The 23,119-nt window shown below is 43.2% G+C and overlaps 1 protein-coding gene across 8 annotated transcripts in view; it reads left to right on the forward strand.

Annotated features, from left to right (window-relative positions):
* Positions 1-22,560, forward strand: part of GPM6B (glycoprotein M6B) — a 111,775-nt gene extending 89,215 nt beyond the window's left edge. For 4 of the 8 annotated variants that reach the window (XM_074606232.1, XM_074606205.1, XM_074606215.1 and 1 more), the window contains 6 exons: positions 8,421-8,607; positions 12,386-12,542; positions 15,785-15,956; positions 17,854-17,927; positions 18,239-18,304; positions 20,659-22,560. In XM_074606232.1, coding sequence (XP_074462333.1) covers positions 8,421-8,607; positions 12,386-12,542; positions 15,785-15,956; positions 17,854-17,927; positions 18,239-18,304; positions 20,659-20,808 — 806 coding nt within the window. In that variant the 3' untranslated portion in view covers positions 20,809-22,560. Of the gene's footprint in view, positions 1-8,420; positions 8,608-12,385; positions 12,543-15,784; positions 15,957-17,853; positions 17,928-18,238; positions 18,305-19,003; positions 19,996-20,658 lie in introns of those variants that run through there. The other 4 variants (XM_074606253.1, XM_074606224.1, XM_074606242.1 and 1 more) reach the window with 1 other exon arrangement.
* Positions 22,561-23,119: the final 559 nt, after the last annotated feature.

Here is a 23,119-nt window from a genome sequence, read left to right on the forward strand (position 1 = left end):
GCTGCTTTGTAAGCCCATAAGGGCATGCGAATGTGGAGCATCTCACTGTGACAGCCCGTTCCCTTAACTGCAGCAAGCTTAAATTGTGAAAATGGTGTGGTGGGGACTCAACTGGGGGAATGCCTGCATGAAAGCTGTTGCAGGGCAAAGGACTTCTGCAGCTGTGGTTCAGGTTTCTTACTGCTCCTCTAGTTCCATAGTTGGGTAAACATCTGGGAAGATCTTGGCAGCTTCAGTTGTCTCTGAAATGGAGAATTTACCTTCCGAATCTTAGATCCACCGGGCTGAAATCCCCCCCACGTGCTGTTTTTGGCCTTCAGCTGTAGGGAGAGAGAGGTTGTGTTTCTGTTTGCTTCTTTGTAGCTAGGGAGGAGTCAACTGGGGAAGTGGTCGGTAGCGGTGGCTGAAATCCCGTGTGGCAAAAGTCTTGCTCTCCCACTGAATGATGAAGGCTGATGGAGAGTGAGGTGAGTTACAGCTGCCAGAAAGGTGGAGCTAAGAGTCTCAACTCCAGTCTCCCAGGTAAGATACTCACCTTTGATTAAAGTAAAGTTACCCTGAAAAATGATGTCAGCCAAGTACAGGTGGGTCTGGAGGATGGTTGAGTCAAGGAAACTCAAATGTCCTCACAGAAGGTTTCACAGAATTGCTGAAGTAGCCCATGGGACTGAAGTGCTCAGGTGCTTTTGTATGTGTCCCAGCAAGCTTGTCTGGACCTTCATTTTGAATGTCTTTGGCGGTCTGCCCATCGCTTCATCTGTTTTACCTCTTTGGCTTGAGTTTGTCCACAATAATCACTTGGGCTGGCACCTACTGAAGCAGCAGTTCTTCCGTGCTGACCCTACTGAGTGTTTCTCCAAGAAGGGAAAAATAGGTGAAGCAAGGGGAGTGAGGTCAGGGTGAGGGTAGAAAGGAGGGATGTCTTCAGAGACATTGAGCAGTGAGTTGTTGATATGTCAGCTGAGAGTTAGGGCCACGTATTGGACCAGAGGCTGCCCTTGCTGGGGCAGCGTGTTTGCACTTTGAGCTCTGGGTGTCAACGAGCCCTTCCACATGCTCAGGCTGTGCAAAAGTCCAAGGGTTATTTTGAGTAGTAAAACGCTAGAACAAGTCTCCAGGAGGAATAATGCCAAAGCTTATATCAATACTTCTAAGTTATTCCTTACATGAGAAGAATTTTTCTTTTAAATCATCTACATAATTTTTTCTGCAGAGGTGGCTTACAGATGAAAAATATCCACCCTCAAGGATTCCCATATAGACCTGTTTGAAGTAAGGCTTTTTCCAAAGTACAAATTAGGTATTTTTCTCCTGCTGTGATTTCCACTGTTTTATGGGCCGAAAGTAAAACAGCGAAGGCATGAATTGAAATTAAAAAAGTTTTGCCTGACCTTTGTCCGAGAGCAATAAAGCTGGACAAGAGCAATGTCTCACAGGGCAGGTCTGACTCCTTGCTCTCACACAGCAAACACCCGGGCTGGGCGCTTGCAATAAGCATGGATGTAGTGATTCATATTGCATAGATTGCACTGTTTGAAAAAGACGCCTTCAGAACACCTGTGAGCTTTAACGAGCCTTGCCAAGGCTGGGAGCGATATACGTGGGGTGTTTCAATGAATTTGAAGAAGCTAAATTAGATAAGGCCTGTAAACGGCCAGTCGGATCACGTGTCCTTGCATGAAACAGGCTTCATTCCTGCAGTGGGAATGTGCCGGTTTGGGCCTGAGATTTGAAGAAAAAAGGGGGTTATATTTACTGCTGCCTTAGAGTCTTCTCTGTGTCATTTAACAGCATCCAGAAGAGAGAAATCTTGCCTTGGTAAAATAGCCTTTTTTCCAATTTGAACTTCATGTTTTCTTTAGTAGAAGGGAAAAATTGAGCTTTTTCTGTTGAGGAACATTGATAATCTCTGCAAGGATTTTTTGTTGTTAATCACGTTAGGAAAAAATGTGCTTGATTTTAAACCTATGCATACTGTATTTTTCCTGGAGCACTAGGAGCAGCTTATTATCATTACTCATACAGTACCACAGAGATACTTGGTGCTTTGTGGATTTAAAAAGGACTCTGCCAATGGTGCTTCCAGGCTGTGAGGTGCTTGTTCTTAGTGGGAACCACTTCTCTTGGTTTCTCCGCGCCTGTTCCAGCACAGGAGGCATGAGGAAGGAGAATATGGAAGCATCTAATGAAGCTTGAAGATGGCAGGCTTAAAACTGGTAATAGACAATAAATACTTTCTCAGAAGTGCAGAACTGACTGTATGGCAGTGCTGAAACCAAATATCTTCTGTATGTATCACGAGTATCTGGAGAAGTTGTAACTAATGCTGATAACCTTCAGAAAGGTGCTACTTGTTGAGCAGCTCTTAAATAGTAGAGATTGGGGTGAGATTTACTGAATGAATCAGAGTACCCCAGATCTCACAGCGTTAAACTCAAATGAAGCATCTCGTGCCATAGACACCGTGAAGGGCGAGAGTGGTGGTATCGATGGATTTCAGGTCTCATCCTTTGTGGGTGCCCTATGGCTGTGGTCTCCAAAGGTCACGTCTTCTCCATCACAGATAGTGTGCTGGCTAAGAAGGCTTATTTATTGTTTTACAACTCTGGGAGAGGGGGATGCAAATGCAGGGGGAGATTACCAATCTAGCTAGGCTAAAGTACCCTCACATGAAGTTTTCTGGCTCTCATGAAGAGTTCATTTTCAGTATGAGTTAATTTCACACCGTCTGATTTGGAGAGGACAGGAAGGGAAAATTAGGGAAGGTTGAACTTGAAAGGAGGTTTTCTGTGGAAGAGCCTTGAGAGGTTTGTGGGAGGAAAACAGGATTTTCTCTACTTGAGCTCATCACTTATTTAGTCTAATGTACTTAATCCAAAGTGGTGTGAGTGAGCATTTATTGTAATTAATAGCAGAGGTTTTAGCTTCGTGTCATGTTTTGTAAATCAGTAAAAGTTAAGATGAACGGGAATAGGTAAGGACAGAGCTTCAACAAAGACTGCCAAGTGATTTAACACACAGCCTTTTTATTTTAGTGCCCCTATTAAAGCGTGGAGAGAAATTTGTCACATGCTTTAAACTTACCCTTGTAAGATTAAATGTTTTATCTTATGGTACTTCTGCCACTAATCCTTGGCTGCTGGTGTGGGTGATAGATGTGAGAAGTAAAGTTACCTTTCGGCCAGGTACTGGCTTATTTTCACACAGGGAAGAAGGAGGTAAATTCCGATTTTGCTTCTGAGGTATTAATGTATTCCCGCATCCCTCACTACTTCCCCCGTAGCTGTCAATCACACTGTAAGGTACCAAAATGCACATCCTAGCATGCATAAGCCATTCAGAATGGAGATTTTAAAAAATACAGTAGATGTCAGCAAGTAAAATTGGCATTTGCTTCCATTGACATAAAGTTCATTTTCTGACAAAGATCCATGGTGGTTTAGGACTCCCATGGTATTAGGTACACTTGGTGTAGGGTAATCTTTGGCACTGGGGAGACAGGGTGAATGTAAAGTATTGAGTTCTCTTACATTTATTTGTGAATTGGAAGTAATGCTCCCAACAGCAGGCTCCCATAGATGTGTAATAATGTGCCTGATTTACATGCGATGGCTGCATCTGAGATGTTATCTAGTGCTGTCATTTAAGATGCTATCTAGTGCTTTTTCTTTCCTTGGGTCTTTTGCAACCTTCTTTTTTGTTAAAACCATTCCTCCACACGTGTTCCCTGAGCTGTGCTGCTGAAGCCAACAGAGATCGTGGTTCTGTGGTGGAACATGCCATGTAATTTCTACCAGGTATTAACAGGATGGTCGTCCAACATGCCAGGATTTCTAAAAGCGCATTACACAACTACAGGAAGTAAGAGATGAGAAAAACTGGTGCCCATTGCTTCATCTTTCAGAACAGCAAGACAGATCTATGGGAGGAGAAGAAATGAAACTTCTAAGGAAAAGAGAGTGAGAATTAACTCAGAAAACAGCCACGGGAGGTTTAGGTCCCTGGAATTGAGAGCTTTTCTAACCTCCTTTCAGGGTTTCTTTGTTCCTTCCTTGGGTTTTTGTTCCATAGTGACCCTGACTATGGGAACAATGGTTCGTACCTTAGATACGTTGAGGCACTAGTTCACCTAGGAGGAGTTTGGGGCATTAGAGGACAGGCTGGTTTTCTCTCCAGGAGGTGTGGACGCTCTTGCCTTCATCATGTTTTCTGTGCTTTGCTTTGAGGGATGGCTTTGTGAACATGTGTCTGTCTTGGCTTTTCAAGTCCGGGCTTCAAAGCTGATGTGCGACCTCCCTAGAGCAAGCCCTGGGAACACTCAAGACACCTACCTGATCCCATTGCATTGTCTTTTTGTCATTTCCGAAGGACAGATTTTGTCGTTCCACTCTATCTTGACCTTAGTAGGATGAGTTAGAGTCTGAGAATTGCTTTTTTTTTTTTTAAGACTGCTTTCCATTAATTCTGCATTACCTTGCTTTTCTGAGTTTAAATCTTAAAGCCATACTTAAAGTACCAAAGAAGGTTTAGCCACACAATTGCCATTTGACATGGGAAATTGAATGGCTAAGCCCCTGCATGTATGCAATAGCTCGCACACTGCTGGGTAGATTGTATAATTGTTCTTCATACATTGAGCAACCAGTTGCCGATTTGTGTACATATGTAGGTTCATCCTTTACCAATTTCCTGTGACTGATAGTTTCCAGGAGATTAAAAGAATAGCCGGTTCCTGTTTTTTTTTCTCTTCTCTTTATTTTTGTCCTCTAGCAAGAATATTTGTGTGTGTATCTGTGTGTTTAATAGCATTCATTCCCTAGAGAATAATCTCAGTCCTTGTTTTTAGCTGGCCTCCTTCTGAGAGTGCGTTAAATCTGTAGCCAAGATCACAGGCAGCTCTGGGCAAATCATTGGGCTGTTATTAACCTGCCTCCATGGCAACTGCTGCTCGCCAGCCTGAGGACAAAAAATGTTTTTATTCTGCTGAGTTGCACAAAAGGTTCTAGTGATGCCTTGCACAAAATGGCCATTGAAAGGGGAGATGCAGCGATGTGTGTTTGTGCTGTACAGTTTCACATTTAAATCATTTTACACTCTCGTGTTGGAAGTGGATATACAGCTGAAAAGTTCACCGTGCTGGCCATATGGAAAGTAAAACCTAGCAGAAAATTGGAAATAAACTTATTAAAATACTACTTATTTTTGTCAGCTTGAGCTCACAGGCCTTCAGCCTGTAGTTATCATCAGTGCGTTAGCACGTTGTTTTGTGAACAGGAACTAGGCAAACATTATCAGGGGTTTTTCAGTTGTACTGTATGAAGATAGTTGCTGACTTGGGATTACATAAAGCGCGTTTTCTGGAAGGCTTTCATTTTCTTCAGAAATCCACTGATTTGATTCAGCGCTTATTCGGGAAGCTTGGTAAGCGCATATCGTAGTGCTTGATGAGCTTCAAATTTGAGCTGGTTTTGAAAGCTGCTCTCGGCAATGCTGTTTTAGGCTTGCTTTAAAACAAAATTATAAAACCGGTGATATTGCTGAGGCGAGGCATGGATTTAGGCTGCTTATAAAGAGTGTTGTTCACAGTGGGATGTGGGGGGGGTCTGGCAGCCCCAGCACCATGATGAGGTGGTGTCCCACAGTTAGCTACCTTCTGGCAGGAGGCTGCGTGGCTCTGCTGTCACTTTGGGTGCAGAATGACTATGTGGGGATGGGCGCTGTCTCTTGGAAACGTGCTGGTTTGGGATGCTTCCTGCGCTTGCAAGCTGGCAGCGCGCTATTTCCCTGTGAACTGGAGTCCCTCTGCTCCCTGCTTTAATCTCCGTGCGAGGCCGAGTAGTTTCTGCAGTCCCACATCTGGGCAGTTTTCTCCGCCTCGCTTAAAATAGTGTGGTTGCTTTAGATACCTCTGAGGGAGTCCTTTGGCCGTGGCCTGTGCTGATAAAGCAAAGGCCACCCAGATATTCTGGTGTCTTTTTACTTGGGCTGTGGAGGAAGACATAAAGAGTATGGCCACAAAGACGCTATGTGCAGCTGCCAGTCGCTGGGAGATGAGGGGGGGTTGCCACTCTCGGCTTGTGTTCAAGGGTGTGTGGATTAGTGGTGGATATTGCCATGTGTCGGGTAAGGGACACAACAAACTCTCCAGGGCGAATGTTCTGCTGGTGGCCTGGGAAGCCAGCTGTGTGGTGTGGGGTACCAGGAGGACAGCTACCTACTTGCAGGGCGTTAATTGTCAATCTAAAAAAAGTAAATACCATTTTTTAGAGTTCTGTCAAGCAGGCTGCCCCCATCTTCTGAAACCAGCAGCTTTTCTTTCAGGCCTCATCAGTCCCTTGGCTTTGCTTCCAGCTGGTTTTTGTTTCCTATCTCTGATGGGATCCTTCTGTGAAGCAACCTGTGGGTCAGCACAATTAGGTGATCAACCTTCTCCACGCCAACCTAGTGTTTAGTCACCTTCTCCCGTGGGAGTGCGGCCCGAAAGGCCGTTCATTTTGTGCTGGGCTGAGGCCATATGCATGTGTTGAGCGTTGCCCTCTGGATCAGAGCATCGTTACTCTTGGATAATCCTTCCCTGCTAATCCTGTGCCAGGTGCAAGCGTTTCTTGGATTAACTGTTGGAGGTTTGGGTCTGACCCGGGTGCAGATGCCGTGGAGGCGAGCCAGCCTCGTGTGTACGACTGCCGATGCCTCTGGCGTGTGGCTCGTGAGCTGCATCCAGGCAGATTCCCCAACGCAGAGGATCGCTCTGCAAGGTCTGGTGTCTGAACTTGACTCTGGACCTGTGTGTTAAGATGAAAACCAGAGATGATTTCCTCTGATAGCTCGCATTTGGATTCTGTTTGCCCCATCACTGCTAAGCGGCGGTGTTTGTTCATGCGGCAGTGTTATTGTCATGAAGATAGTTCCTACTGAGTGGACTCCAGCTGTGGGCTTGACTATAAAAGCTTCCCAGGCTTGTTTCTGTACAATTAAATCTTGTCTGCAGTTAGCGAGGCAGCGTTCCATAAGTCATTTCGGTGGTGATAGCTGCTTAAGCTTGACTAGGACACTTGCTAGTGACTCTCTAAAAGAAGAGTTTCCCACTTAGGAAATGGGAAAGCTTTCAATTATCAGATGCATATTATTCCCCAGTGCTTCACGGAAGTGCCTGCTCTGCAACTCATTCATTAGTGGGAAAGGGAGGGTGATAAAAATAAACTTGCCTCGTGTGGCGGATGGAGACTTGCTGATCTCGGTGAGGAGTTTTTGGGGTGGGAAGACGTGATGTGATGTACGTGCTCGCCAGCTGTCTCCCTGCCTTCAAACGCTTTGTCCGTTTAGTACCTTCCCATAGAAGCAGCGGGCCGTCCCTGCGACGGGCAATGCTGGTCGCTCCATTAAGCGTTGTCTTAATGGCTTGCGTTTTGCACAGTTGTATGAAATGCACATTAATGGAGACAGCTTAATGCCATCACCCTAAAGTAATGAATTGGTATGGATTGCCGTTACCATTATAGCGCAGTTAAAAGCTGTGTTTGTTTCCGATTTACATTTCCCAGCTCTGCAAGCAGATGGGTTTTCAGGCCACGCAGTCGGGAGGAACCTGGCGATTCAGCTGCAACCTCCTTATTACAGTGTTTGTAGAACAGCAGTTCTGGGGGGGTGTTTTGTTAACTCAGACTGCTTAAATGATACATTTCATTAAAACTGTGATTATGCTACGGCAGACTGTATTCAGGGATCACTGTAAATCCAGTGTATCCTATAAAGCTGGAAATGTATTGTCGGTGGAATACAGCTTCATCTCGCTGCTCTCCATAAAAATTGCTACTCTGTGGCCTGCCTTTAGTTTTTCTGTTGTTACAATATCTGCATCCCTATAACCTCATACGGATTTATACAAAAAGACACTCGGGAGCCATGGAAGAGTGTAGGCTAGTTAAGTTTTGCAGACATAAATGTGTCCCTCTTCCAACGGAAATGCAAAGTATCTCTTACTTTTCCAAAAGGCTTCATTGTCTTGAGTATTTGCTTCTCTGCCTTCCCGAACGGTGCGAGCGTAGCTGATGCTCCTGCTGTTAGTAATGCCAAAACGTCGTGAGCTCTGCATGAGCAGCTGAATTGCAATGGATCACTTTAGACAAGTGATTTTTTTTCTTTTTCCATTTCATAGGCTGTCTCATCGATCTCCTCTTGATCCTGTAAAGACAGGAGCACTCAGCCCACTTTCTGGGCGTTCAGTCCATACCAACAGATCTGTAGGTCACTGCTTTAGAGGGTGATGATGTCTTGCACCAACCATAGATTTTTGCTCAGCATGTCAATGCCTGGGCCTTTTAGTCCCTGTGGCTTTTACCAAGTGGAGGACAGATATTCTTTTCCTCATAATTTGCTTTTTTTGCTCATAATGTTTCTTTCGCTTTCTCTCTTCTGCTTAGGTTGCTTTGAATGTTGCATTAAGTGCCTAGGAGGAGTGCCATATGCTTCGCTCGTGGCAACCATTCTCTGCTTCTCGGGGGTAGCGTTGTTTTGTGGCTGCGGCCACGTGGCGCTCACGGGAACCGTGTCTATCCTCGAGCAGCACTTCTCCACGACTGCCAGCGACCATGCTTTGCTGAGTGAAGTGTAAGTATGCCTCCCATTTCCATTATTCCTCATAACACCCTCATGCTAAATGCGTAGAGATGGATTCAAACCACAGCCTCCATCCCTGAGTATTAGGTTGTTTGTTGGTCCAACAGCACTCAGTGTTTTTTTCATGTTCATGCAAAACCAACCAGCGTATCCTGCTTAACCTGCTTATTTCAGGACCAATACTATTTAATATCTTCATCGGTGCCATAGAGAGTGGGATTGAGTGCACCCTCATCAGGTTTGCAGATGGTACTGAGCTGAGTGGTGCAGTTACTTCACTTGACGTAAGGGATGCCATCCACAGGGACCTTGACAGCCTTGAGGAGTGGGCCCCATTGAACTTCATGAGGTTCAACAAGGCCAAGTGCAGGGTCTTACAGCTGGGTCGGGGCAACCTCCGGTATCAGTACAGGCTGGGTTATGAAGGGATTGAGAGCAGCCCTGCTGAGAAGGAATCGGGGGTGTTGGTGGATGAAAAGCTGCACATGAGCCGACAGAGCAGAGCCCTCTACTCTGCTCTCGTGAGACCCCACCTGGAGTATTGCCTCCAGCTCTGGAGCCCCCAACATAAGAAGGACATGGACCTGTTGGAGCAGGTCTGGAGGAGGGCCACAGAGATGATGAGAGGGCTGGAGCACCTCTCCTATGAAGACAGGCTGAGGCAGTTGGGGCTGTTCAGCCTGGAGAAGAGAAGGCTCCAGGGAGACCTTATAGTGGCCTTCCAGTACCTAAAGGGGGGGCCTACAGGAAAGTCGGGGACAAACTTTTTAGCAGGGCCTGTTGCAATGGAACAAGGGGTAATGATTTTAATCTGAAAGAGGGTAGGTTTAGTGTTGGTGACACAAAGTTTGAAGGGATGGCAGGAATTATATGGAAGTGTTGTTCTGTCCATCCCCCCTTAGAAGAAGGTGGACTGGGATTGCACAAATGCGAAAAAAAGAGAGAGAAGAGACTGGAAAGGGCTTAAATGTTTGTCTCTGCAACCATAGCCTTTGGAAATAACCACCGGTGAAACATGTGGGGCTTTTGTGTTCCCAAGGCTTCTCCGTGACCCCAGAGGAAGGCCTGGAGGCTGCATCATGGCTGGTACCCAGCGCCCAGCCCCGCTGGCGTGAGCCCCTCCTTCCTTTACACATTAGGAAGAAGTTCTTTATGCTGAGGGTGGTGAGACGCTGGCACAGGTTGCCCAGAGAGGTGGTGGAGGCCCCATCCCTGGAGACATTCAAGGCCAGGCTTGATGAGGCTCTGAGCAACCTGATCTAGTTGAAGTTGTCCCTGCTTACTGCAGGGGGGTTGGACTAGATGGCCTGTAAAGGTCCCTTCCAACCCAACACATTCTATGATTCTGTGATTACTCTGATGCTGAGGGACGTGCAGGTCCCGGGCTCTGGGAGGGGAGCCTGAACACGCTGGGCCTTATGCGGCCCTTCCAGCTGAACCCCAGGCTTTGAAAAGGCTTTTGTCCGGTGGCAGCGAGGAATTTTGCGCCAGTTGTGATTCACAATGGCATGTTTTGCTTACCTGCCCCTAAGACCCAGCTTTTAGGACATTACATTTAGGACTTTGGTATCAGGGTCCAACCCGACACACTTAATTCTCTTTTTTTTCTTTTTCTTTTCTTTCATCACCGACTCCCTTTATATGCTTGCAGCTGTAGACCTGCCAGCTCGCGTGCACAACTGACCCCTTCCCATCCCCAGGGATCACTGGTGTCAGTCCCACAGCAACATTTTGGGGTTCCCCCCGGCCTTGCAGGACCCTCTGTGCCCAGACTCTCCACGTGGCTGAGGGACTGGGGGTCCCCCACCCCAGTGCTGCCCATCACACCTCGGCTGCGGCTGGGCACCCCCTCCCCAGCTCCAGCGCACGAGCCACGGGGACCCTGCCGTTAGCCACAAGGCTTAGCGAGAAACTGCAAGCAGCTCTTCTTCGGCAACCGAGTCGCAGAACGCCCTGTTCTTCTTCTGTCAGTCTTCGTTTGAGCAAAATAGAAGAAATTGCAAAAGCAGCCGCAACAGGCAGCGAGTTTTACATTTCGGAGAATTGTTGACAATGTTTCTTGTCAAGTCAGCATCAGCAGCTGGGGAGACGCATAATTCCTACCAAAGCAGCTGAGGCCTTGGACTCTGTGGAGGCCTGACAAGAAAGGCAAGGGAGGAGGGGTGCTAGAAGGGGGCAGATAATTTAAGGCCACAGAGACATAAAATAAATGAAGAATATGCTAGAAAAGCACCCTTTGTAATAGAATTACTTTTTTTTTAACAGGGTCTCATATTACTAATTTCTGGTAACATGCATTGAGTCCCTCCTTGAGTATTAATGATGGTGGAATGAATTCTTCTATACTCTCTCAAATCGTGACTTAATTTTTTCATGCTTTACAGCACAGATGCAACAGATTTATCCTGTTATTTTTATCATTTTGGAAAACAAACATAACACTTCCCACATATAATTTTAAATGAGCGATATCCTATTTTGATACAAGGGATGTGCTATCTGTCTGGATAACATTTAACTTTATAAACGAAGTCATCAGTTTTCTTCAAATTAAGCTAAACCATGCAGGTGCTCCTTGGAGACCTGTGCTAGCAGCTACTTAGTGGAGAGTGGTAAGAACAAAAAAAAGCATCCGAGGAAAAATATATTTGATATTTGTCTTTAGAAAACTGGCAGTATGGATGTATAAAATTAACCTCTCTGTTCTGTGAATAGCTTCATCCAAAATAACCATCCCAACAATCAAATTACTTTTAAGAAGGTGTAAGTTCTGGGGAAGTTGTGCTAATAATGAAGTATGACTTCTGGAGACCAGAAGGCATTGTGTAGAAGATCTGGCTTTCTGGTCTTCCAAAACAATTAGCTTCAGATACTGAATCTGATAATACTCAGAAATTATTCTTTCCATTTACCTGTTCCAGCCAGAGGAAAAATACCAGAGTGTGCCATTGCAGATGGTAGATTTTTAAGGAATCAAGAACTTTCTGAAATAATATCTGATGGAAGTGCTTGTACCATAAGCCCTGAGATCATCTTGCTCTGGATGGTTCCAGAGTACCTCAGATGGAAGCATTTCCTAAATATTTCTTTCAGGTTTTTTTTAAAATGTAATTGCACTCTGAAGGCACTGAAACTACCTGCTAACTTGGCAGTACCTTCCTAGGCTGTAGAGCAAGTTATTCCTCCCCAGGAGAAGTCACTGCACATTTGCTCAGTTTTTTGTATCCGACAAGTATCCCTGAATTTACAGATTTTTGCAAACATACATTTACGGGATGTTACGTGTGGAAACAGTGAATTTCAGGGGCTGCTTCCTTTCCCTAAGCCAAAGGAATCACCACAGAGCCTGGTAGTTCAGCCAGTAGCTCAGCTCCAGCCTTTGCCCTTTCAAAGCCCTGTGTTGTCCCTGTCAGACATTCCCTGAGTTCGGCGTCAGGAGCAATAATAGGAAAAAAAAAATAAATCTCCATAGTGGAGGCGTAAAATTGTGGCTTCGTACTGGTGACTAATACCAGTCCGTGTAAGAACTGCAGCACAAACAGGGGATGCTCGAGCAGGTGGAAGACTAATGGACGTCTGTATTGCTTACCTGTAGAAGCGGGACAGTCGTATGGCGCTCTCCTGCAGCCTGCTTGCTTAAAATGCATTAAGGAGCCTTGCACAGTATTTCTAGAAAAGGAGTTACCTATTACCTGTTATGATTTGGGAGGACTGACTTTGTTTTTATAGGACCGAAATCTAATTCTATCTTTTTTCTTTTCCGTTTTAGAATACAGCTAATGCAGTATGTAATTTATGGCATTGCATCATTTTTCTTCTTATACGGAATCATCCTTTTGGCAGAAGGTTTTTATACAACAAGTGCTGTGAAGGAGCTGCATGGAGAGTTCAAAACAACAGCCTGCGGCCGCTGCATCAGTGGAATGGTGAGTAGCATCGGAAATGGGAAGAGTGGCCTTCGCTTGCCTAAAGCCTGTTGGGGCTCAGTTTGACTCCTGTGTTTTTGAACAACAGTGTATTGCTGCCTTCTTTGTTTAACTCCTTATGGGTGAGCAGAGTCAATCCCTGTTGCGAATCCTTCTTTGAACTTCAAGGACGCTTGGTCAAATCCAAATTCTGCATACGGATAGTCGGGGTGCTACCATGACCTCCCCTGTCATAAAGCTGAACCACTGGTCTAAACTAAGTTGGTGGAGGCTGCTAATTTTAAAACACTCAATGTGAGACAAAATTAAATTTGTGCTTCTAAACATCAGCACACCAGTGATGATTAAAGGCAGACTGTAAAATGGCTGTGGTTTGCAGAGCTATTCAAATAACAAACTGTAATGCCTCTGACTTCCATCGTCAGTTCTGCTTGAGGATGTCTGGGTCCTTCAGACAAACAGTAATGAATGAGGCTTTGCAACATCTTTGCACTTGAATCAAGTATTGCTGTCTTGCTTTTGCAGATGGCAAAAGGCACGCAGATATAACAGTGAGGCTTTTTCGCAAAGCTGCAACACTTAAAGCCTTAAACTTACAAGCCTTCCTCCCTTCAGTATACTTCTGTACCAGAATAAAATTTTAAACAAAGTTTAACTAAAAATAAAACTTCAGATTCTCACCCACGTTGCCCCCTAGGGCGCACTCTGCAAGAACAGAAACATAACTATGTTTCTGAGACAGGATTTCAAAGCTATTTCTGAAAATCTGAATTCAAAGCTCATAGTTATGGAGGAAGCGAAGCAGTATGACAGATCGCCCACGGGAGAGTGTGGGTGAAAAGAGAAGAGGCTTTTGATGTGATTGTTGCATTTTAATATACAATCTATATCCTGTACTTAAAAAATATGTACTTTCCGCTGGTTAAATACAAGAGAGATGCATGTTTATTTTCAAGAGGGTTAACAATTTTCCACTGTGCTGTTGGATACTTAGTGAATTTTTCAAGAGCTAATAAAAATAAGACGTCCCATCACTTTCCAGTTAAGCAGCTATTTGCTTGCTCTTTTTCTAGCGAGTATGGTCTTCACTGAGGAGCAAAATTAGATCTAAAGCAGTGTTTTCCAAAGATCCAAAATGCAGTAGAAACACACACATATGTGCATCTCATTAGCGCAGACAATTGCTTGTGCAGTTGAGTAGTTGCAGGCACATGATTGTCAGCTGCTTATACAAATACCAGGGCGGCACATGGAAATATGACAGAAGAACGTGTTTTTATTTTTGCCCATATTTGTCCACACCATGAAGGAGAGAATTTAGCAACTGAGTAACGGCTCGGAGCTCTGGTAAGACACATCAGCGTTTCATGGTGACAGTCATGGTGTCAAAATGCCTGTATAGTGGTAGAGCTGCATAAAACACCAGGGTTACAACAAGGTTTGTGAGGAGATAGAGTATCTTAACAGACTGGCGGCTGCAGCTGGGTACGGACAACAAGCTTTTGGACATACAGTGATTTATTATCTTTTTTTTGCTTCTTTGATCAAGAGCTCCTCTACTTCTTCCTCTGTTACATTACCGAGCAAGGTCCTGAAAGGCAGTCCCTTCCATCTTGCATAAGGTTATTAGGGAAGACAAGACTTCCAACTTTCCTAAATTATTTGTGTTGGCTGTGGTAATGCAGAATAGCCTTTTCCCACAGTTATCGCATTAAATGTGAGAGTGAGCGTGTTTTTTTCCTGGCTATTTTAGGAGTTAAAGGCTTTGCGTACTTCCTCTCGTGCACAGTTCCACATACACGTATGCAAACCCATATTTTATGTATAGTGTGTCTATAGAAATCCTTTAAACCGGTCCACTTGGTCCTTACCAAAATCCAAAGAGACAATTCTCTATTCTCGCATAAAACATACAGGTGTAGCGTAGATGTAGTGTAGGTGGCACTACATACGGCACTATCTGATACGAACTCGGGTATTTTAGTTCAGTTGTGTATAAATTAAAGGCTAGCTGGGGGTTTTATGGGCCTTAGTTTTGCCAGCACTTCCGCTTCCCCACACACACCGCTTTCGTTGACTGTAAATCCTAACCACTTGCTCAACCTTTGCTGCAACGTTCGCAGCGTTGTTGAGCGCGCCTGGACAAAAAGCTGTGAGGATGCAAACCTCCGCCCCTGCGGCGTGAGTTCGGTCCGTCAGTTCTGGGTCAGGCTGAGACAACCTTCCCCCGCCTCAGAGCCTTTCCCATCCTGGCGGCTGTGCTCTGGCACACAAGTTTCAAGTAAGACAGTACGGCATCAGTGCTTTACTGGAAGTAAAGGCTTTCCAGTCCACCTACGGTTAAGTAACAGTGAAAAGGCAACACACGAGCTGGAGCAGCGTTCCCCCGCTTTCTAAGTAGGATCCAAATCCTCGTTTCACCAGGAGGAGGGAGCCAGGAACTGGTGCCAGAGCTACTGTTTCACCATCAAACTTAGAAGAAGAGGGGGAAAAGGGAAGAGGTCCGGTGGGAAGGGGAAGCTGGAGATTGCCAAAGCAATGAGTGCTATACCTTATAATCTTACCCAAGAAAATGCACATAATACTTAATGTTTTTTTTTAAAAGAGCAAAGCCAAACCAGCAGATTTCAAGGGAAAATTCATAATTCTCTAAGGTGGAGTAACTCATTTTCTTCTTGGCTATGTATATTAGATCAACCGAATCTTTCTGATCTGCTGTAACGGTCGTGGTACATTTTCAAAACCAAATATTCTCAAAAGTTACATTCAGAATTGATTTCAATAAATCAGGGAGTACGGGAGAGCTCCGTGAACATCAATTCACTATATTATTTTGATTTGCAAGTTGTATAGAAATGCTAGTATGTTACAGTTAATTAAAAAAAACGCCTTACATCATTGATTTTTGTTGGAATGTTATTGGTTTTAGCCCACAAGCAGCATCCCTGCTTAGCTGAGAATCTTGAGAAATTAATGGACTGTTCTTTCAGGAGGTCAAGCTGTTTACTCAAGCAGGCTGATGAAAAAGGAAGTGTCCGAATTACTTTCTCAGTAGCACTTAAACTACCAAAGTATTTGTAAGCAACGAGAATACTGATTTTATTTGTGCTTGGAAATCAAATGTTTTATTACTTGACTTCTTGAAAGTATGCTTAAAGATTATATTTTGAAGCATTTTTAAGGAAAATTCAAGTATTCTTTTCAAAGAATAAAGGTGAAGTACGTGTGTTTTCTCTGTCCAGTTTGTTTTCCTCACCTATGTGCTTGGAGTGGCCTGGCTTGGGGTCTTTGGCTTCTCTGCTGTGCCTGTCTTTATGTTCTATAACATATGGTCAACTTGCGAAGTCATCAAATCTCTTCAGACAAACGTGACAGTTCCCGGGGACCAGATCTGCGTGGATATCAGGCAATACGGTACTTATTTTAATCCTGATTAAAAGCTTTATCCTTTCTCCTTGGTCTGTCTTCAGTAGTTTTGTCTCAGCCTTATCAAATGAACCCAACGCAAAAGCATCTCGTATCTCTGAATGTGCTGTTACTTTTCTAATTAATTCAGATTACAGCGATCTCTTTCCAGATGCAATCAATTTCACTGAACCGGCAAGTCATTTATCTAAAATGGCTTTGTAGCGGTTTCCAATACTGTAATATTAGGTTTAAAAATAGATCAGCCTCCAAATAAACTGCTTAGAAACAGCGCTGAGAAATAGATAACCAGATTCTGGGTTTTGAACCCATATGCATCTATTCTTTCCTTTCAAAAAGCTGGTTTTACATTTTACACCTAAACTTTGTTCTGACAATTACTTTCAGTTAAAAGGCAAAAAAACCTGCAATCAAGAGTCTGCCTTAACTATTAATTAATTAATACTGCTTTCTGATGACACACAGAAATACGAGGGGGGTGCAGGTAGCAGAGAGGGGGATGATAGCTTAAAATAGCTTTTCAAGTAATTCATCCCTTAAGGTGATTTTTTCCTGAAGTTAACCTTTTCAGTTTCCCTTGTGCAGATGAGCTTTTGTCACCGTTACTTCTGGCTTCCTTTTAGCTAATATTTTCTAGGAACGTTTCTTTCTTTGGACTAAGTCATTCAAAGCTGAGAAAACGGATTCAGAGTTGAAAAAGTAAGAAAGCTTGGCTTTGCTTTCCTATCCGGGCTTGTAAGTCCAGTAGGAGAAGATAAGATATACTAATTTTAAAAGCAACAAGTCCCAAATCAGTTAAATGTTTGCATCCTATTTTAGCAACTGACAGCGAGAGGCTGGGAAGATGTTTTCTTCAGCAGCAAAGCCTCGGAGTGCAGGGAGAAGATGGGCTCCTCCGCCGTTGGGCTTCTCCTGGTGGTTTCTCAGCTGTGCGAGCCCCGTGTTGGGGCCGTGCTGTTCCTCCGAGCAGTAAAATCATTTGAGTTTCAACGAGTGATGGGAGGGAGCAGCTCCTTAACAGGCAGCTCGTGTCACTGAATTGTCCGCACGTTTTTAGGTGGAAGCGGTGGCTAAAAGGCTTCAAGCGTATATTGCGGTCGCAGAGAAGCAGCTGGCTTTAAAGTAAATCCCGTAAAATCTTTTTGAAAGCTATTCCATCCTGAGATAATTTCAGTGACCTGCCCCTGACAGAGCTGCTTATTCCAACCTGCTGAGTTTGAAATGCAAGTTATAAGGGGTAGGCAAACTGGTTTTCTCCTGTTTCAAATGGCTTTTGCTTAAGCTTTACATCTGTTACAGGCCTAAAAGTTTAGGTTATTTCAAATCTGCTAGATCCTGTTGACTTTTCAGATTTTTCAATCGTGTAAGAAAAGTAATTGGGAATACGTGAGGTGAGGCAGACTGAATTTTCTTACAGCGGTGTTCACTTTTTACCCATTGGAACTAAAACAGAAAAAATCCCGTCGTTCTTCCCTCTACCTCCATATTCACACTCTTCTACAGTAGGTATTTGTTCAAGTAGAGCTTGATCTGGTAAGTGAGGTGCCAAGTACCTCTGAGAGGCAGATTATCCCTTCCAGAGCTGAGTGGGAGAGTAGGCAGTACGCGACTGCACCCGAAGTGCAAAAACCCAACCAACCATTTGGCTGCCATATGGGAAAACCACATCTGAGAACACGCCTTGGCAGCAAGCCGCGGGATAGGGAGAAGGCACAACTTGAGTGAGTTGTTTTAATTCCTCCTGCCAACTCCAAAGCTGTACTGGTCAAGGCGCGGATGCCCAGAATGGGAACACAACTGGCGAGTGGGTGGGAAAGATGAGAGAGGAACAGAAAGCGTGTGTTGATTGCTAAAATTAGTGGTTTCTTTTGCTGTGGTATTTCAGGTATTATCCCTTGGAATGCTGTACCTGGCAAAGCCTGTGGTCCGATTTTAGAGAACATCTGCAACACGAATGAGGTACAGACACATAACTGGTGTGCAGTTTTTGCCTCCAAGTCACTTGGGCACCATGTAATAAATAATTGGATGAAAGTTTTTGGAGAAAACTAGTACTAATAGTATAAAGAGATTGATTCGAACACAATGCTGAAATTATTCTGTGTTAGGTCATCCAGAAAATGAAAATAATTTCAGAACATTTTTGTTTTCTAAAGCTTTGCATACCTTGCTACAAAGATGGTTTTATTATCCTCATTCTCTAGAACAGTTGAAATGTATTTTATACTGTCCTCAATTGCTTCAATGTTTTTAACATGTTTTTTCTCTAGTTCTACATGTCTTACCACCTGTTCATTGTGGCTTGTGCTGGAGCTGGTGCCACTGTCATAGCATTGGTGGGTAGCATTTTTTGTTGTTTTATTGCGTAACATGTTCCTTTCAGGCTTAAGATGCTTTAGGGTTACATTTTGTGTATCTTAAAAATAGTGATACTAGACGTTAAGGAGGGTGAGCTTTAATCGCCGTTATTTGCTGCTGTGGTTCGGTCATTACAAGTCAGCAGGTCCCAAACTTTTGCTTTAAGAAGTCATCTTAACCCACCTCCCCCATCTGTAGAAAAAAATTCTTTGCATGTCCTTTGAAAATCCTACTTCTAGCCACTATTTCTGTTTTTATGTCCACTGCTTCTTTTCATTTTTGTAGTTTATTTGATCAGTTGCCTGTAACCTCTTGGGTTTTTTTTTGTCTGGACCCAGGCAGTTTGACTAGTCCGACCCTGCAAGGCCAATGACAGGTAGCAGTTGGAAAAAGGGACGTTAACAAGACGCCTTGCTTCATATGTCTTAAGGCTTCCTCTAGCTGCCAGCTTCTAACCTCACGTCAGCCAAATCCGGGTGTAATACTCACTAGTTGTTGATGGCCTTAGGGTCTGTATGTAGACTGCCCTCTCCAGATAAATGGCATTTATCTTGCATCTTCACCCTGGAAGAAGCTCAGAATAACGTCTGTTGTAAAAGTATGGACAGTTGTCCACGTGGGCTTGAGCCGACACCTTGTTGTATCTTACTCTCCTGTATTTTGTTCTCTTCCACCAGCTGATCTACATGATGGCTACTACATATAACTATGCTGTTTTGAAGTTTAAGAGTCGGGAAGATTGCTGCACTAAATTCTAAATTGTATAAGCCCAGTAAAGAGCTGCATTGCGTAGCTTGAAATACCACTGACACCCTAGGCTAAAAGTCTAGCTTTCTGAATTTTGTTACAGTAATTGTAAATAGCTTCAGTAAACATCATTTAGCTTATCAGATTAATAAAATGACTTCTTGTATATGAACTATGATGTGGATGAGATCTGGCTATTTTTTCATGTCGAGAGGATTCAGTTACTGTAGGGATGTTTATAAATCATCCTTCTGAAGATGGGATGTTTCCATTTCAAGTCCCCACTTGCATTCTAGCAGTCATCTCTGAAACAAATACTGGAACAGTTCAGGGTCAGAATTATTAACTTATTCTTCATCCTGAACACCAAATACAACCCCCCCCGAGCATATAAAATATATATAATACAAAAGAAAAGGAACAGTAAAGTAGTGCCAGTCTCTTTTGGCAGGAATCAGAAGCCCAGGTATTACGAATTAGTTGGCTTGCATTTCCAGTGCATGGATGATAAAGTTATTTTCTTTTACTTCATTTTTAAGTAATTGCCAAATGACGCTCTCTCTGGAAGGAAATACATCCTTGTATTAGCTCTGCGTAAAACAATCACCTCCTTTCTTTTGGACCCTGAACTTTAAGAAACAGCGTATAAATAGCTTCTGTTCTTGTATGGCTTGCACTTTAGTAACTGATTTCTCAGTAGCCAGATCTCAAAACTGTAAGTATGACTGCACGGGAAGCAAAACCATGCATAGATCATAGAGACCTTTTTACGCTGTTGGGATTAAAAAATAAGAGAAGTGAATCAGTGTTTTCGGATGTAGATTTTTTGCATGAAGTATGGTGCAAAGAAGTTGGGAAGAGGTGAATGCACAAACTAGAGGAAATCCACAAAATAATAAAAAAAAAAAAAAACAAAAAAAAACCAGTCGCTACATATGATATAAAACTCTTCACTTGAGGTTGGACAATGGAAGTTTAAAATGTAGTTATAAAAATATACGATTAAGACTTCTTAACCCAGAGATTGCATGCTTTTGCTTAGTTTTGGACTCATGTTTTGTTGTTTAATTTTTCAATATGTTAATGTAGCCTTGTTCACATAAATAAAACGGTTTACAGTTTCAGGCTTTTTCCAGGGGGAGGGTGGAATTCTCACCTGCTTGTTGGGGGAAAAGACTTCCCAGGATCTGGGCTTGGATCTGCGTAAACACCACAACCTTAGGAAGCAGTTCTTCTGAGCACCTCCTAGTTTACAGATTACATGTATCGCCACGTACAAAACTTTTTTCCTGCTTCCCCCCCATTCTGCATTTTAATTGATCCGTACAACTCTGTAGCTCGTTTTATTACTGTTATACTAACTTTCTCTCAATTGTGAATAACCAACTGAAATATTAGCATGCCAAGTTCTAGAGATCTTTGAAAATAGCCTCTGTGCTTGTTTTAATAACAGAATGCTTATTAACGTAGAGTAACTTTTTTTTTTTTTTGGTCGTTATTATAAAGAGCGTCTATTAATCTAACTAGCAGCTTGCTTTGCCTCTTGACATGCTCACTAGCCATCATGCTCACCCTTCTCTTCCAGATCCACTTCCTCATGATACTGTCTTCTAACTGGGCCTACTTAAAGGATGCAAGCAAAATGCAGGCCTACCAAGATATCAAAGCAAAAGAAGAGCAGGAGCTTCAGGATATCCAGTCTCGGTCAAAAGAGCAACTCAATTCTTACACATAAATGTTTGCCACAGTAATTCAGCAGAAGAATTCTGTAGCTCTGACAAATCAACAAATAGCTGCTCTGCAGTACAGATGTGTGTCTACCAAACAAAATTAGAGAGAAGTGCAAAAGCTTCACATTCCAGCTCCTGGAACACATTCATAGGGAAACCTTCCCGTGGGTAATCTTCCATCCTTTCGTGCAGAGAATGGAGGTTTTATTCCAGGCATTTTAAAAGGCAACACTTCACAACAAGTGACCAAATTATTCTTCTTTGAGACTTTTGGTATTTACTATTTGACACGTTCCACAGCATGACGTCCTGCACGAAACTGTGGCAGGTGCTCCAAACCAGCAGGCAGTAGAGCTCTGTACAGACCTTAGGCAAAGGCACGTGTGCGGTGCGTGATTTAGTCTCTCAGTTTTTATACACCAAATGAAACTGTGGCCGGCTAACATTTCTGGCCGCTCGTGCTTACGCGACAGCACCGTTGCAGCATTTCCTACGTTGCAGCCGGGCTGTCTTTGACCGCTCTTTCCGTGGGCCGCAGGAACAGCGCTCTGCTTCTGTGCCACACTTTTTTTTATGACCAAGTGAAGCAGTCACGCTCCTGTGCTTACGTGTTGAGCAGATGTCCCCAGTTTTAATCTTTTTATTAACTATTTAACGGAATGTAGATCCCCAGATCTGGATAATGATCCCCTTCTTTGAAAATAAATGTCAGCTTTGCCTTAATATTTATTTTCTATAAATGTCTTAGCATTTATATAGTGGCAGGAGACCATTATCCTACGTTTTAAGTAAGTGAAAAGTGTTACCTTATTAAAATGACACTGATCTGACAATTCCAAATGAGCGGATGAGAAAGTTTGCAGAGTTTTACACAAACAATAAAAATTACAGCCATAAAATAGAATACAGGATGTCCACCTTTCTCTATCTTGGTGCTTAGCAAATTTATAGTCAGTGCTTATGTGTTTTCCTTTTTACAAATTAATTAGCACATTAAGAAAATGTGGTGTTCGGAGAAAAAACAACAAACTGGTGCCATTTTAAAGTCATTTCCCATAGAAGTCTGCCTTCTAATTAATGTTTTTTTCAGAAGCATTCAGTGATATCTTGAGTATTAGTGATGGTATATTTGGTGTTTGTTCTATATGATATATATATATAAATGTTGGGGGGAAAAAGTAAAATACATCAGTCATTTGAAAAAAATTAAATATTCGAGTCATACCCATGTTAAGCTGACGTGTGGTTTGATAGTTTTGACTGTTTGCTGAATATAAATCAAAGGAAGCACAAATTTCTTCAAGTCAGTATTAAGAGAAAAGGTGTTTGGGGGGGGTATTAACTTCAAACGTAAATTTTTTTGTTAAATATTGAAGTCTAATTTGACAGTTTCAAAAAAGGGGCAAAGTTGATCAATGTAGAGCAAATATGACAAAATAGCCTAGTGTATGTTCTTACCTGTTGCATGAAGGAGACATTTCTACAGCAATGCAGGTGATGTTCTAGCCCAGTGTTTGCATAAGGGTAATAATGGAGGCAGTGTCTTAAAGCCTAATTCTTTTCTAATTCAGTGTAGCTATTACTGGGAGTTTTTGAAGTTTTGTTTAAGTAGTCTAATATTTTTATGTAAAGAGCATTAAATTTTGCTATGTATAAATTTTTGTAACCTAACAGTGAATCAATATTTTCTATCAGTGCCAAGGGCTTCCTGTAGTTACATCCAAGTGTTAAAATAAATATTTGTAGATAATAGACAACACTTGTGTACGCTTATTTGAAAACAGACCGACAGCTACTCCCTCCTAGTGCATCTCTAGGCTTTATGTCTCTTACCTGAAGTGAAAACGCGTTTAGTTCAGTGGTACCTACCCCCGTGCTCCTGTTGGGGTAAGGGAGGCCCTGCAGGTGCAGGCTGCAGCGTGGTAAGTCAGCGAGCGTTCCCAGCATGACGACGACGACGTAGCGGTAGTTGTTCCAGGCCAGCATAACACAACGAGCACTATCCGTCCCCTCCCGCACGGCAGACGTGACGAGTCTCGCAGAAATTTTGCGAATGCTAGCATTGCTGCAACACCAAATTAAGCAGCATGTAAAATTAAGTCTGAACTACCCAGTCGCTTCTCATCTGAATTTCTAAAAGCAGAGTTTGTTTCTGGCTCATTTTTTGGTATACCGTGTTTTGACAGCCAATAAATTCACAAGATAGAGCTTCATTTTTTTGCCCTTAAAATTCTGTCAAACTTGGCTTCGCGTTCTTGTAGTTAGGTCAAGATGAGCAGCCTCAAATGCAGTGCAAGTTGTAATATATGCTGCCAA

Source organism: Larus michahellis, chromosome 1 (assembly GCF_964199755.1).
Source record: "Larus michahellis chromosome 1, bLarMic1.1, whole genome shotgun sequence".
NCBI classification, from domain to species: domain Eukaryota; kingdom Metazoa; phylum Chordata; class Aves; order Charadriiformes; family Laridae; genus Larus; species Larus michahellis.